The sequence below is a fragment of the Bufo bufo genome, chromosome 4, assembly GCF_905171765.1.
Source record: "Bufo bufo chromosome 4, aBufBuf1.1, whole genome shotgun sequence".
In the NCBI taxonomy this organism is placed as follows: Eukaryota; Metazoa; Chordata; class Amphibia; order Anura; family Bufonidae; genus Bufo; species Bufo bufo.
The window spans coordinates 565,512,395-565,528,263 of record NC_053392.1 but is presented as its reverse complement, the minus strand read 5'-3'; the positions used below and the strand labels follow the sequence as shown (position 1 = coordinate 565,528,263).

At 42.7% G+C, this 15,869-nt stretch overlaps 1 protein-coding gene across 1 annotated transcript in view; it reads left to right on the top strand.

Moving 5' to 3' along the window:
• Positions 1 to 15,869, top strand: part of MSH6 (mutS homolog 6) — a 56,586-nt gene that overhangs the window by 36,868 nt on the left and 3,849 nt on the right. Inside the window, exons 6-7 of the mRNA XM_040430304.1 lie at positions 1,656 to 1,773; positions 15,208 to 15,297. Coding sequence (XP_040286238.1) covers positions 1,656 to 1,773; positions 15,208 to 15,297 — 208 coding nt within the window. The remainder of the gene's footprint in view (positions 1 to 1,655; positions 1,774 to 15,207; positions 15,298 to 15,869) is intronic.

Here is a 15,869-nt window from a genome sequence, read left to right as displayed (position 1 = left end):
CGACCAGAGGCGGTATGTCTCTACCCGCTCTGGTCCTACCTCGTCGGGGAGCCTCCATCCATTTCCTCTTGAGCTCGTCCTGTTGTTTGTTCATATGTTTACATGTCTTATGATTCTTATACGATTTTACCTTCTATTTTGGGTTACGCTAATTGCTAGGCCCAAATACTTCATAGAATCTATTTATTGTATTAAAACAGCAGTTTACACCAAATGCATCAAAACCGCACCTGCGTTTTTTACATTTTTTTGGCCTTTCTTGATTGTCAAATCATAACTGCTGGGTTTTTTTGTTTGTTTTTTGTGTAAGTATTTACCTTTTATTTATTATTGCTGTTTATTTCATTTTTATTTCCTTTTCATCCCATTTTAGCGCTCTATTCCAGTGCATTCCATTCCAGGTTGTATCCATGTTTTGTTTGACTGAGATTGGCTATATAAACAGGGAAAGTTCACCATTTGGGTCACCACTGAGGGAGGGGGCAGTTGTATACCCCGAAATGTGTTTGGTTCTAAGAGACCCATCCTGACGTCAGTTTGAGATTCCCTGGATGAATCAGAACTTTGTGCTATTTTTATATACCATTGGATTTACCTTCTCCATATTAGATTGAGGATATCTGGATCATCATGACCATGTTATCATCACGTGACCAGCCAGCACTTCCTGCCAACACATCACGTGACAAGCCAGCATTCCCTACCTTGTTTGGTGTGGCCTTTGTTTGGGCCCGTAACAGCAGGACGCATTACTTACTTACTGGGAGGACGGTATTTCCATCTGAAGACCTCGGGACAGGTAACAAGTGGTGTTGGTCTCGCACAGCTGTGGGACGCCTCGGCGTGTGGGTTATTACCGCACCACATTTACCGAACTTTCTTTGGATTTAACTATTGCTGTGGGTCCTTTTGACAGGCAGGTTTTTTTTAGAGTCAATCTGTGCACATCCGTGGTGTTTCATATGCATCAGCCCGTTTGAAGTTGTATTGACTTTATTCATTGTTTTCAGGACATTTTATACTCTATTAGCTTTGTCTCAAATGGAGAGAGACTACTGCACCATTCAGACTCATCGGTGAGGACTGAACAGCTGCCAGTCAAGTAAGGCTACTTTCACACCAGTGTGTTTGCTGCATCCGTCATGGATAAGCAAAAAACTATTCCGTTCTGATAATACAACCGTCTTCATCCGTTATGAATGGATCCGGTTGTATTATGTCTTATATAGCCAAGACGGATCCATCGTAAACACCATTGAAAGTCAATGAGAGATGGATCTGTTTTCTACTGTCAGAAAAAAGTCTTGCTCCGAACCACATCGCCGACAGAAAAACGCTGCTTGCAGCATTATTCTGTCCGTGATGGGAGCGCAACCAAATGGAATGGAATGCGTTCTGGTGCACTCAGTTTCGTTCAGTTGAGTTTTGTCCCCATTGACAATGAATGGGGACAAAACAGGCATTTCCCCCGCTATTCAGATCCTATGACAGATCTCAATAGTGGAAAGGGAAAGCGCTAATGTGAGAGTAGCCTAAAGAGTGACTGCAGCAGCACAGGAGTGTTTTATCTTGTGTTCACATGTTATAGTGACTGCAGAGTCACATCGTCTGTCATTTTTTTACCAGGCAGGTTTGATGAAACTTTCTTCTTTCAGGCTGGTCTCATCGTGGTTATGGCACAGCTGGGATGTTACGTGCCTGCAGAGGTATGCAAGCTCACTCCTGTGGACAGAGTATTCACAAGACTGGGTGCATCAGACAGAATCATGGCAGGTAACGTGGCTTGATCTCATACTTTCTGACAGATTTCAGATTTAATATTTTAATTAGTCACACAGATAAGGAGTCATAAAGTGATCTTCATCCATTAAAGCTGTAGGCATAAGTCTGTAAGGAAACTATCCAGTAGATCAGCAGGAGGAACAAGGGTGCACAAATTGGGGATAAAAATGAATTAACAGATTGCTTAGTCAAAAGTATAATTACATTCAGCTGAGCAAGCCGTACAAGGCATGGTCTAGTTTAATAGCGAATTCCATGATGACACTCCCTTTAACCCCTTCCCAACCAGCGCCGTACTAGTACAGCACTGGCCGGGTCTTTAAAGATGGCGCCCGCTCCTGAGTGGGAGCCATAGCCGCGGGGTGCCTGCTGTTTCTTATAGTAATGCTGGCCGTGGACATTTTACACTTTAGATGCCGTGGTCAATCCTGAGTGCGCGCTTCCGATTATGCTCCGGCTCCCCCGTGCGGCGATCGGAGAAGCCGGAGTGTGTGTGTGCAGCAGCCTGTCTTTGTGAATGATAGGAGGCTGCTGCTGCATAGTATTTCCTATGGAGCCCTTGCCTGTAATAGGGCTCCATAGGAAACTAGCAATTTTTCCCTTCCCCCACAATAGCACCACAGAGAGAGAGGATCTGCCCCCAGGGACAGGAAACCTGCAGAATAAAAAGGTGGATCAGTGGTTTCCTGTCCCTTGAGTGGGAGACCTGCAGTTTTCTTTTCAGGTACCGCTAGTCTGGAAGTCCCAGAGATGTTCTGGAGGGCTATGTGGTAATACCTGCTGGGGTCTATCGTCCATAGGTTTGGCTGACTGGGGGGGGGGTCTGGGCCCTCTGTCCGGTTCTTGCGGCAGGTGCGTGGGTCCCTCCATGGGAGTAAGGCCATTCCACGTTTGGTTGTCTGCCTCGGGGCCTGGTTTCAGGCCTTCCTGGCGGAATGTCTGTCGTTATGTGTTTTTTTTTTTTTTTTTTTGGTTTTTTTTTTGTATTTATTTTTTTATTACTGATGCCTGTATGGCTAAATGTCTTTGCATATATACCTGCTTTGTTGAACGTCTGTTGCATCTGTCTGGTCGGCTGAACGCCTGTAGAATCTTTTTTGTCTGGGAGACTATGCCTGTCTGGCTGCCTTTTGAGCCTGTGCCTGGCTGGAGGGCTGCATGTGAAGCTGTGCCTGTTGGGTCTATGCCTGGGGCTGACGGAACTTTAGTATTTGCCCGCTTGGCCTCATGTACCTAGGGAGCTGATTGCTTCTGTGTTTATGCTTGCTGGGCTGACTGCTCTTGCTGCAGGGTTTATCTAGTGCGGTTGTGGTGTTCGGCAGACAGCTCCCCATGGCCGCGTATGCATGGGGGACGGCTTCTGGCGTTTGTCAATTTGCAGTTTAATAGTCTACAACAGGCATAGCACTCCGACAAAGCCTATCATGTGAATAAGCACACTTTTCCAGCTCCCCTTGTATCTGGCCTTTCTGCCCGTATTCAGGAGCCTTGGGTGAGTCCCCAGGTACGGTAAAGTAGAAAATAGTAGAAAATTAGTATCAGGGATGGGATCCCTAACTGAACGCCTGGGCAGTTGGCTGGATAACATTTTACAGCCAATGGTGAGGGGTGTTCCAGGGTTCTTAAGGGACACGTCTGATGTCCTGAGAGCCATGTATAATTTAAAGTGGCTGAGTTACACTGGTTTTATTAAATGTGGGGGTAGACAATGCAAGACATGAAGTTTTGTTGTCCCTAAAAAGCATTTTGACAACTTTGATCACTCCCTTCGTTTTGCTATAAAAAGCTATATTAACTGCAATGCCAGGGGCGTGGTGTACGTTATTGTATGTACTGAGTGTGATCTCATGTATGTGGGAAGCACCACACGAAAATAAAAAAAATAGGGTATTAGAACACCTCAATTATATTGCTAACTCCGCTCTGATAAATATCTCTAATGCGGCCAAACACTTTGTTCAGGCTCACGCCTGCCGAACTAGATCCTTTTGTGCCTATGGGATAGAAAAAGTGAGTGCACCCCTACGCGGAGGAGATTTTCGTCAAAAACTTCTCCTCCGTGAAGCATATTGGATTTTTAGGTTAAACACGAGGGTTCCTGCGGGCCTGAACCTGAGGAAGGAATTAATGTATATATACCAATGACTGCAATATATGTTATGGATCCAGCATTGAGACATTCATGTCATGTCCCAATGTAGTTAAATATAATGTGGTGAAAAAGCAAATGTGGATTGTTATTACCTGTTGTTATTTTATTTATGTAACATGTAGCCGTTCACACTGTGCGTTTTCTGGTCCTCACCATGCACTCATTTGTGCATGTCAAGCCGTTAATGTGTTATGTAGAGGAACAAGAGCGGCAGAGGTTAATAGGGCGTGGGATGAAATCCCAGTGTGAAGGAAACATGAAATCCAATATGCAAATGGGTAACAGGTGTTACCGTGGTGGATTAACCAATGAAGGAGGTGGGACAAGTGTAACATTTAAACCATGCTTTCCACCATGATACCATTAAGGACGTATTGTCTGAAACGCGTGAACGAGCACTGCATATGAAGTGACTATCTGCTGTTGAATATTATGAATTAAAGGAGAAGTTTTAGAGGCCGAAAATTGCTTTCTGGAGCCGTTTTTCTACTATTTTCTACAAAGCCCTATAATGCTCTTGATGAGGAGTGAGAAGATGGGCTACAGTATGAATGGTGTATCAATAAAGCCCTATATGGCTCCTGGTTGGGAGTAATGAGATGGATGGCCTACAGGAGGTATGGTATACTTGTCGCCGATCTAGAATTCCCAGGCTGAAGGGTCCAGTGGACTCTTTGGACCTCATGTGGCAGACCTGTGAGCTGCTCCGGGGGATGGGTGCCACGGTAGTTTTTCCATCATGGATGCCAGATTGCGAGGAAAATTGGAGATTTGACATCTAAAGTTCTTCTGGTATGGCGAATGGTAAGGCGCCTGGAGCTGATGGCCTCCCAGTGGAGGTGTATAAAAAGCTGCAAGGGATATTACTTCCTGAATTACTTAAGGTGCTTGAGCACTCATTGGAGGCAGGTTCGCTACCACATTCGATGCAGGAAGCTATAATTGTGGTTATACCTAAACCTGGGAAGGATCCTAAAATACCGGATTCCTACAGGCCAATTTCGCTTCTCACAGCTGATGTTAAGCTCCTGGCGAAGGTGTTGGCGAACAGGCTGTCCAAAGTAATTCTGACTATAGTGCACCCGGACCAGACGGGTTTTATGCCTGGGAAATCGACTGCTATTAATCTCTGTAGGCTGTATGCTAGCTTAAATATTCCGGCGGATAACTGTGGAGACAGGGCCTTGCTTGCTCTTGACGCCGCCAAGGCGTTCGATAGTGTGGAGTGGAGCTACTTGTGGGGGGTCTTGAAAACTATGGGTTTTGGAGCACGGTTCATTCAGTGGGTAAAGGTCCTATACTCTAGTCCTAAGGCGAGAATCAGAGCTAATGGAGGGTTGTCAGATTGTTTCGCTCTGGCCAGGGGCACCAGACAGGGATGCCCATTGTCGCCCTTATTGTTTGCTCTCGCAATAGAACCGCTTGCGGCACATATTCGCTTATCAACAAATATAGTGGGGTTTAGGTACGGTGGGCTGCACAATAAAGTGGCTATGTACGCTGATACTCTTTTTATGGGCGATACTGGTGCGTCCCTGGATGCGGCCATGGCATTGATTGACAGATTCGGTGGCTTCTCTGGACTTCAGATAAACTGGCAAAAATCCTCTTTGATGCCAATAGATGGGCAGGCCTTGTCAGGCAGACAAGTAGATAGCCTGGTGCCATGGGTGGATAAATTTAAATATCTGGGACTATATATAACACCGAGACTATCGGATTTTGAAGACCTTAATCTATCCCCATTGCTGGCTACTTTCAGGCTTAAAGTAAGGTCATGGTGTAGACTTTCTTTCGGTGGTAGGTAGAGTTAATCTTTTAAAAATGGTTATGATGCCCCAGTTGCTGTATGTACTGAATAATGCTCCCGTATGGATTCCCCAGGATAGATTCAAGAAAATTCATTCTATATTTAGGGATCTCACTTGGAAATATGGGCAGGCTAGGATTAAACTGGAGACATTGCAATATCCTAAGTCGGAAGGGGGCCTGGCTGTCCCTAATGCATGGATTTACTTTCTGGCTTCCCAATGTCAACACTTTAAGGGATGGATTGATCTACAAGCTCCAGATATGACAGGGCAGATATTGCAACACTGGTTGGGCAGTCGTGACCTCATGGGCATTCTGGAAGGCTCAGGAATGCATGCTGGGAGAGAAAAACTCCCTCTTATTGAACTTATGAAAAAGGTTTGGGCAAAGGTGAAGCAGCTAAGAGGTGTAGGTGGAATTAGTGAACTTTCCCCTATTGGAAAGAATCATCTGTTGCCCGAATTTTTTGCCGTACCAGGACTTAGAAATTGGGAAACTTATGGAGTGACGAGAATTGGCCAATTAATCAAGGACAAGATATGTAAGTCATTTCAAAACCTGCAGCAGGAATTTAACATTCCTAGGGGGTGGTTTTATAAATATCTCCAGGTGAGGCATGCCCTTGAGGCCACACTGCGGAAAGGATGTGTGATAGCTCAAATGGAGACGGTTCATAAGCTTGTTCTCCCGTCAGGAGGAGGAAAAAGAGGGCTGATATCACAGTTGTATGCTCTTTTATTGGAAAAATTCCTGGAGGGGTTTCCGCTCTCAAGAATGAAAAAATGGGAGGCTGACGTGGGGGTTATGTCTAAAGACAAGTGGGAAGATATATTGGAAGGGGTCCCCAAGGTGTCCTTGAGCGAACAGGGCAAACTATCCCAGCTATTTATTATACATAGAGTGTACAAAACACCTGTGTTTCTAAAAAAGGTTGGAGTAAGAATTGATGACAGGTGTCCAAAATGTATGGAAGAGGGGGCGGATTTGCTACATATGCTGTGGTCTTTCCCAGTAATTGGTAATTATTGGGAGGAGGTAAGAAATATGATTAATAGCAGAATGACATTGAGAATCCAAAAGGACCCAAAGGTGTGTGTACTGGGATACGTGTCTGAGATTGGAGGGAATGAATCGGTTAAGGTAGCTGTGGGGGAGATTGCTATATGTGGCCAGGAAACTGATTGCTATGAGGTGGATCCAGGGAAGTCCGCCTACACTGAGTGAGTTTGAACGGAAGGTGAATGACATGATGATACTTGAGAAAGGGGTGTATGTGAAGAGAGGATGTCTGCAAAAGTTTGATAAACTGTGGAGTGATTGGTTATCTCACACTCATGTGGTTATATAAGCTCGTCAAAATCAAGACTAGTTATAAGGGAGGGGGGCGTTAGGCAAGGAGGGGGGGGGGAAGGGATTTGGGGGGGATTTAGATATGTATAATCCTTGGTTTCAAATATTTGTTTTAACATGTATACACATTATGTACTGTTATTGGATAAACTATGTGTCGTTATTGGTACGGTTACTGTTGTACTCTGACTCCACATGGTGGATAAAGAAAGAAAAAACAACGAACTTTTTGTTGTAACACTCTGTATTTATTTTTCAATAAAAACGACTTGATTTAAAGTTCTTCTGGTAAATGTAACACAAGGCCTCCAGTGGATCTTGGATCAAAGCATCTGTCTCGCAATATATTCTCCACCAAAGGAATCTGTGTTTTGATCATTCTTTGTCAAACTAAGTGCTTCTCTAAGGCTACTTTCACACTAGCGTTCGGGGCTCCGCTTGTGAGCTCCGTTTGAAGGCTCTCACATGCGGCCCCGAACGGATCCGTCCAGCCCTAATGCATTCTGAGTGGACGCGGATCCGCTCAGAATGCATCAGTCTGGCAGCGTTTGTCCTCCGCTCAGCAAGCGGACACCTGAACGCAGCTTGCAGCGTTCGGGTGTCCGCCTGGCCGTGCGGAGGCAAACGGATCCGTCCAGACTTACAATGTAAGTCAATGGGGACGGATCCGTTTGAAGTTGACACAGTATGGCTCAATTTTCAAACTGATCCATCCCCCATTGACTTTCAATGTAAAGTCAAAACAGATCCGTTTGCATTATAATGAACAAAAAAAAAAATATATATATATATATATATATATATATATATATATATATATATATATATATATTATTTATTTATATATTTTTTTTTTTTTTTGTTCATGGTAATGCAAACGGATCCGTTCTGAACGGATCTAAGCGTTTGCATTATAGGAGCGGATCCGTCTGTGCAGATACCAGACGGACCCGCTCTGAACGCAAGTGTGAAAGTAGCCTAAGATGTTTTGTTAAAAATCTGTAGTGATGATTTTGATAAACACTTGATGAGAAACCCATATGAGATTTCTTTTATAAGATTATACTAGATTAAGTATAATGTCCGGTATTAAAATTTTCTAGGATGTTATTGATCCGACCCTTTTTTCTTTTAAGTTCGGACCTTTAGTTAGCTTTTGGATTCCCTATGCTTCCATCTGGGTATTCTAAGCTTTGATTACTTATCCAGCACTTTTGATAAGTTGCCGCTATCTGGACATTAGGAGATGCCTTATACGTTACCTAGGGGTAACGAAGGATTGGAGAAAGTCCTCTGCGCTTTTTATTCCCTTTTTCTGGCAAATAAGGGTAAGGTGGCCTTGAAGAGTTCACTAGCCATATATATCTCTAACCCAGCTTGGAGTCACTCATGCTCTGTAAACCACTGAGGTTGGTTTATAGAGGTGGTTTCCTGTCCCTGGAGGCAGATTATCTCTCTATCTCTCTCTCTCTATCTCGAAAATCCATTTTTTTTTTCAATATTCTACTCGCCCCCCCTTTCCCAAAAATAAAAAAATACACCACCATGGGTATTGCCATGTGCGAAAACGCCCATAGATAAAAATATTAAAATATCTTCCTCATACAGCAAAACAGAAAAAGCATCAAAATGGCTGATTCGCCATAAATAAAAAAAAAAAAAACTATCAAAAAGTCACACAACCCAGAATGGTATCAATGAAAAGTTCAGATTGCCCCGCAAAAAATGAGCCCCCAAAAAAACTATACATATAAGATATCGCCGGATTCGTACTGACCTGTAGAATGAAAGTTACTGGTCAGTTTTATCGCACATCCAACGTAAAAAAAAAAAAAAACTGTGGCGGAATTGCTTTGTGTTTTTGCAATTTCACCCCATTTGGATTTTTTTTTCCTACATATGCAAAAAAAAACTCTGGGGTAGAAACGGTTAAAGGTGTGGTACATCTGTGCTATATCCACACAAGCCACTTAATGTATTGTACTAATGTATTGCCCATTTTGCTTCCTTTGCTGGCTACACTAATTTATCAATCACATTATACACGTCTCGTTTCCATGGTTATGACCACCCTGGAATCCATCAGTTGGCTGAGCTTGCATACTAAAAAAGCATCAGCCTATGGTCCTGGTCACTAGAGAGGCTGCCATTTGTTTCCTAGGTTGTGCGAGGACAACCACCACTGATGGATTGCAGGGTAGTAGTCACCCTGAAAACGAGTGGTGTATAATTTGATGGAAAAATGAATCCAGATAGCAAAGAAAGTAATATGGACAATCGCAATACATTAGTAAGTGCCTTGTATTAACTTTCTCTGTGATAAATGCCACTTTCTGAAGTGACACAATCCCTTTAACCCCTTAAGGACACGGCCATATTTCACTTTAACCACCTCAGCCCCTATAGCTTAAACACCCTGAAAGACCAGGCCACTTTTTACACTTCTGACCTACACTACTTTCACCGTTTATTGCTCGGTCATGCAACTTACCACCCAAATGAATTTTACCTCCTTTTCTTCTCACTAATAGAGCTTTCATTTGGTGGTATTTCATTGCTGCTGACATTTTTACTTTTTTTGTTATTAATCGAAATTTAACGATTTTTTTTGCAAAAAAATGACATTTTTCACTTTCAGTTGTAAAATTTTGCAAAAAAAAAGAGCCATATATAAATTTTGCTCTAAATTTATTGTTCTACATGTCTTTGATAAAAAAAAATATGTTTGGGTAAAAAAAAAATGGTTTGGGTAAGTTATAGCGTTTACAAACTATGGTACAAAAATGTGAATTTCCGCTTTTTGAAGCAGCTCTGACTTTCTGAGCACCTGTCATGTTTCCTGAGGTTCTACAATGCCCAGACAGTACAAACACCCCACAAATGACCCCATTTCGGAAAGTAGACACCCCAAGGTATTCGCTGATGGGCATAGTGAGTTCATAGAACTTTTTATTTTTTGTCACAAGTTAGCGGAAAATGATTTTTTTTTTTTTTTTTCTTACAAAGTCTCATATTCCACTAACTTGTGACAAAAAATAAAAAGTTCTATGAACTCACTATGCCCATCAGCGAATACCTTGGGGTGTCGTCTTTCCAAAATGGGGTCACTTGTGGGGTAGTTATACTGCCCTGGCATTCTAGGGGCCCAAATGTGTGGTAAGGAGTTTGAAATCAAATTCTGTAATAAATGGCCGGTGAAATCCGAAAGGTGCTCTTTGGAATGTGGGCCCCTTTGCCCACCTAGGCTGCAAAAGTGTCACACATGTGGTATCTCCGTATTCAGGAGAAGTTGGGGAATGTGTTTTGGGGTGTCTTTACATATACCCATGCTGGGTGAGATAAATATCTTGGTCAAATGCCAACTTTGTATAAAAAAATGGGAAAAGTTGTCTTTTGCCAAGATATTTCTCTCACCCAGCATGGGTATATGTAAAATGACACCCCAAAACACATTCCCCAACTTCTCCTGAATACGGAGATACCACATGTGACACTTTTTTGCAGCCTAGGTGGGCAAAGGGGCCCATATTCCAAAGAGCACCTTTCGGATTTCACTGGTCATTTTTTACAGAATTTGATTTCAAACTCCTTACCACACATTTGGGCCCCTAGAATGCCAGGGCAGTATAACTACCCCACAAGTGACCCCATTTTGGAAAGAAGACACCCTAAGGTATTCCGTGAGGGGCATAGTGAGTTCATGGAAGTTTTTATTTTTTGTCACAAGTTAGTGGAATATGAGACTTTGTAAGAAAAAAATAAAATAAAAAATCATCAGTTATACTGCCCTGGCATTCTAGGGGCCCAAATGTGTGGCAAGTAGGTAAATGACCTGTGAAATCCGAAAGGTGCTCTTTGGAATGTGGGCCCCTTTGCCCACCTAGGCTGCAAAAAAGTGTCACACATGTGGTATCTCTGTATTCAGGAGAAGTTGGGGAATGTGTTTTGGGGTGTCATTTTACATATACCCATGCTGGGTGAGAGAAATATCTTGGCAAAAGACAACTTTTCCCATTTTTTTTTTATGCAAAGTTGGCATTTGACCAAGATATTTATCTCACCCAGCATGGGTATATGTAAAATGACACCCCAAAACACATTCCCCAACTTCTCCTGAATACGGAGATACCAGATGTGTGACACCCCTCCCATGAGCAAATTATAGTCGTGGAATGAGAGGGGCTTTTCAATGACACGGGTTGCTCAATTTGGATTGTCGTGTCTGCGTGAATGGAGGAGAGCATGTAAACGTCACGCTTGTCTCTCCATTTCACCGCGAGCAGTTCTTCGTTACACAAGGCAGCCCTCTCCCCCCTTGCAAGACGGGTGGTAACGAGCCGTTGGGGGAAGCCCCGGCGACTAGGTCGCACGGTGCCACAGGCGCAAATCCGTTCTAGAAACAAATGCCTAAAGAGGGCCACACTTGTGTAGAAATTGTCCACATAAAGGTGGTACCCCTTGCCGAATAAGGGTGACACCAAGTCCCAGACTGTCTTCCCACTGCTCCCCAGGTAGTCTGGGCAACCGACCGGCTCCAGGGTCTGATCTTTTCCATCATAGACACGAAATTTGTGGGTATAGCCTGTGGCCCTTTCACAGAGCTTATACAATTTGACCCCATACCGGGCACGCTTGCTTGGGATGTATTGTTTGAAGCCAAGGCGCCCGGTAAAATGTATTAGGGACTCGTCTATGCAGGGGGTGATCTGGGGCTACAGTGTACTGTTGGTGCTACTCACAGTTCAGTCTGCTCCTCTGCTGGATCCAACCGACGAAAAGGACCAGCAGAGGAGCAGAGAAGTCATATAACAGATCATATTTACTAATATGATCTGTTATATGGCTTGTGATTGTTTTTTTTGAAAATCGCCAGCCTGCCAGCCAATGATCGTTGCTGGCAGGCTGGTGACGAAATTGTTCTTTAACTTTTGCCGGCCCGCGATGCGCATGCGCGGGCCGGCTCTGACCGAAATCTCGCGTCTCGCGAGATGACGCACGGATGCGTCCAGGAGGAATGAATCAACCACCTTCCGGACGCATCCGTGCGTTAGGCGGTCGGGAGGTGGTTAAGGACCAGGCCATTTTTTGCAAATCTGACCAGTGTCACTTTGTGTGAATAACTATAAAACGCTTTTACTTATCCAGGCCATTCTGAGAATGTTTTTTAGTCACATATTGTACTTCTTGACTGTGGTAAAATGGAGTCAAAAAAATTCATTTTTATTTATAAAAAAAAAGTTTACCAAAAATTTGGAAAAATTAGCAAATTTCCAAATTTCAATTTCTCTACTTCTATAATACATAGTAATTCCTCCAAAAATAGTTATTACTTTACATTCCCCATATGTCTACTTCATGTTTGGATCATTTTGGGAATGATATTTTATTTTTTTGGGGATGTTACAAGGCTTAGAAGTTTAATCTTTAAATTTTTCTGAATTTCTAAAACCCATTTTTTCAGGACCAGTTCAGGTCTGAAGTCACTTTGTGAGGCTTACATAAAAGAAACCACCCAAAAATGACCCCATTTTACAAACTACACCCTTTAAGGTATTCAAAACTGATTTTACAAACTTTGTTAACCCTTTAGATGTTCCACAAGAATTGATGGAAAATAGAGAGAATATCACTTTTTTGGCAGATTTTTCATTTGAATCCATTTTTTCCAGTTACAAAGCAAGGGTTAACAGGCAAACAAAACAATATTTATGGCCCTGATTCTGTAGTTTACAGAAACACCCCATATGTGGTCGTAAACTGCTGTACAGGTGCAGAAGGAAAGGAATGCCATACGGTTTTTGGAAGGCATATTTTGCTGTACTGTTTTTTTTGACACAATGTCCCATTTGAAGCCCCCCTGATGCACCCCTAGAGTAGAAGCTCCAAAAAGTGACCATTTTGGAAACTACAGGATAGGGTGGCAGTTTTGTTGGTACTATTTTAGGGTACATATGATTTTTGGTTGCTCTATATTACCCTTTTTGTGATGCAAGGTAACAAGAAATAGCTGTTTTGGCAATGTTTATTTTTTATTTACAACATTCATCTGACAGGTTAGATCATGTAGTATTTTTATAGAGCAGGTTGTCACGGACACGACAATACCAATCCCACACTTTTTTTGGTTTAGTTTCAGTTTTACATAACAAAGCATTAAAAAAAAAAAATAATAATAATAAATCTTTAGTGTCTCCACATTCTGAAAGCCATAGATTTATTTTCTCTTGTGTAGGGGCTCATTTTTTTTCCGGGATGAGATGACTGGCACTATTTCGGGGTGCGTATGACTTTTTGATCGCTTGCTATTACACTTTTTGTGATGTAAGGTGGCCAAAAATGGCTTTTTTGACTTTTTTTTTTTTTTACAGTGTTCACCTGAGGTCATGGGATTTTTATAAAGCAGGGTCTTTACGTATACTTTATTTTTTTATTTACTTAAGTTTTACACAATACCAGCAATATACCATATTCTGAGCCATAGGGTTTTTTTTTTGTTTTTTTGGGCGATTGGCTTAGGTAGGGGCTGATTTTTTTTTTTTTTTTTTTTGCTGGATGAGGTGACTTAGGTACTATTTTGGGGGGGCATATGCCTTTTTGATCACTTTTTGTGATGTAAGGTGACAAAAATGGCTTTTTTTTTACAGTTTTTATGGTATTTATTGGACAGGGTGGATCATGTGATAGATATAGAGGCGGTCATTACGGACGTGCCGATACCTAATGTTTTTTTTAGTTTTTTTCCTGTTATTATAAAATAAGGGGAAAGGGGCTTACTTTATTTCTGATCACTTTTGGTACAGTGAGTAGTACATAAACAGGTTGCCTAGGAGACCCAGCCTGAGGCTTGATCTCCTCGGCTCCCGTAGAAGGCAGGTCCCAATGCCGTGCAAGGCATTGGGCAGCCTTCTGAGACATAGAGTCCCCGCCACAGCAGCGCGGGAACTTGATGCGCTCCTTCAAACACAAACCGGTAGCGGCATAGAAGGGGTTAATCCGCCACGATCCCTGATGTGGGGGGGGGGGGGGGGGGGAGGGAGGTCGGTCACAGGACCCCCCTCGGCATTGACCTAAGGTGCCTGCTCAATGATTTAAGCAGGCACCTTGTTCCGATCCCCGCCCGCCGCGCGGCAGTGATCGAATAAAATACACAGTGCGTACAGGTACGCCCTGTGTCCTTAAGAGGTTAAAGGGAACCTGTCATCGGGATTTTGTGTATAGAGCTGAGGACATGGGTTGCTAGATGACCACTAGCACATCCGCAATACCCAGTCCCCATAGATCTATGTGCTTTTATTGTGTCAAAAAAACGATTTGATAGATATGCAAATTTACCTGAGATGAGTCCCGGACAAGACTCAAATCAGGTTAATTTGCATATGTATCAAATCTTTTATTGTGTAAAAAAAAAAATTAAGCGCACAGAGCTATGGGGACTGGATATTGCAGATGTACTAGCAGCCATCTAGCAACGCATGTCCTCGGCTCTATACACAAAATCCCGGTGACTGGTTCCCTTTAAGTTTCCATTACACAGGTCGTCTCTTTATTGGCAAGGTTCAATGGGAAAATAGAACCATCTCAACTAGCGCCACCTTTTGGAGGTGGCCTGCCTATGCTGCATCCAAGGCATTGCACTCAGCCAGCCAGAATCCTACTCTGTACTGTTGAGGGGCAAGCACCCTGAAGCAGTTCTCTACAGATGGATATTTGGCTAAATTCCCTCGTCATGTCCCAAGGCTTGTTAAAAAGTCAGTCTTGACTCATAGGGAGCCACTTCTAAAAAGTGGCGCTAGCGAGATGGTTCTTTCTCTGGGAGATATGCCTTGGCATAAGAAAATAGCAGAGCATGCATTTTTTTTATTTTTGCACTCATGCCGTAATGTGGCTGGATCCCATTATAATCTATAGGGTCTGGTGGTGAACAGAACTATTGGCAATGGCGGCAGTATGTTCTCTGCCAAATCAGGTTACCAGAGATGTGAATCTAATAAATGATCCTGAATGGAGGCACCCTCTATTGTACAATCCTTACTGACAACTGCAGTAAGACTAGATTCCAGGACATTATTGCCAAATGTATTTATTTCAGTATATTTTTATCATTTTCATAGGTGAAAGCACTTTTTTTGTGGAACTGAGTGAAACCTCAAGTATACTACAGCACGCTACTGAGCATTCCCTTGTGCTCCTGGATGAACTTGGTATGTTATACATATAACACTTTGTGTTTTAACGTTATGTTAAGTGTATTCACTGGAAAGCTCATGGCACCAGGGAAGTAATATACAGCATTTTGTGGTATGGAATAGCTTATTCAAATCCAGTTAAAAGGCATGCTTCACTTTATGCATTGACCAGTGCATAGATTCAAATATTCATGATAGTCCCAATCAGATAAATGGGTCAAAGCTGAGTATAAGGTGTACTGAAGGATGAGGCTGCACCCTCACAGCAAGAGCCAGGGCTTCAGGAACAACTCATCTGATGTCGATGGCCTATCCTAAGAATAGATCATTGGTAGGGTTGAGCAAATCTGGTTCGAATTGCTGTATCCAAACTCTATTCTTTTAAACACTTAAAGAATATGTCCTCCGGAGCTCTTTCTGAAGTTTACTACTTCTCGCTGTTATCGTGTCTTTGTTTATTCACATAAGTTACTGTATCAAAATACGAAGTTCAACTCTGCTTCGTTAATGAGGCGCACAAAGCTGATTTCGGCTTAGTATTTTGATAAAATAATTTATGCGAAGAATAACTGAAGTGACAAGAAAGA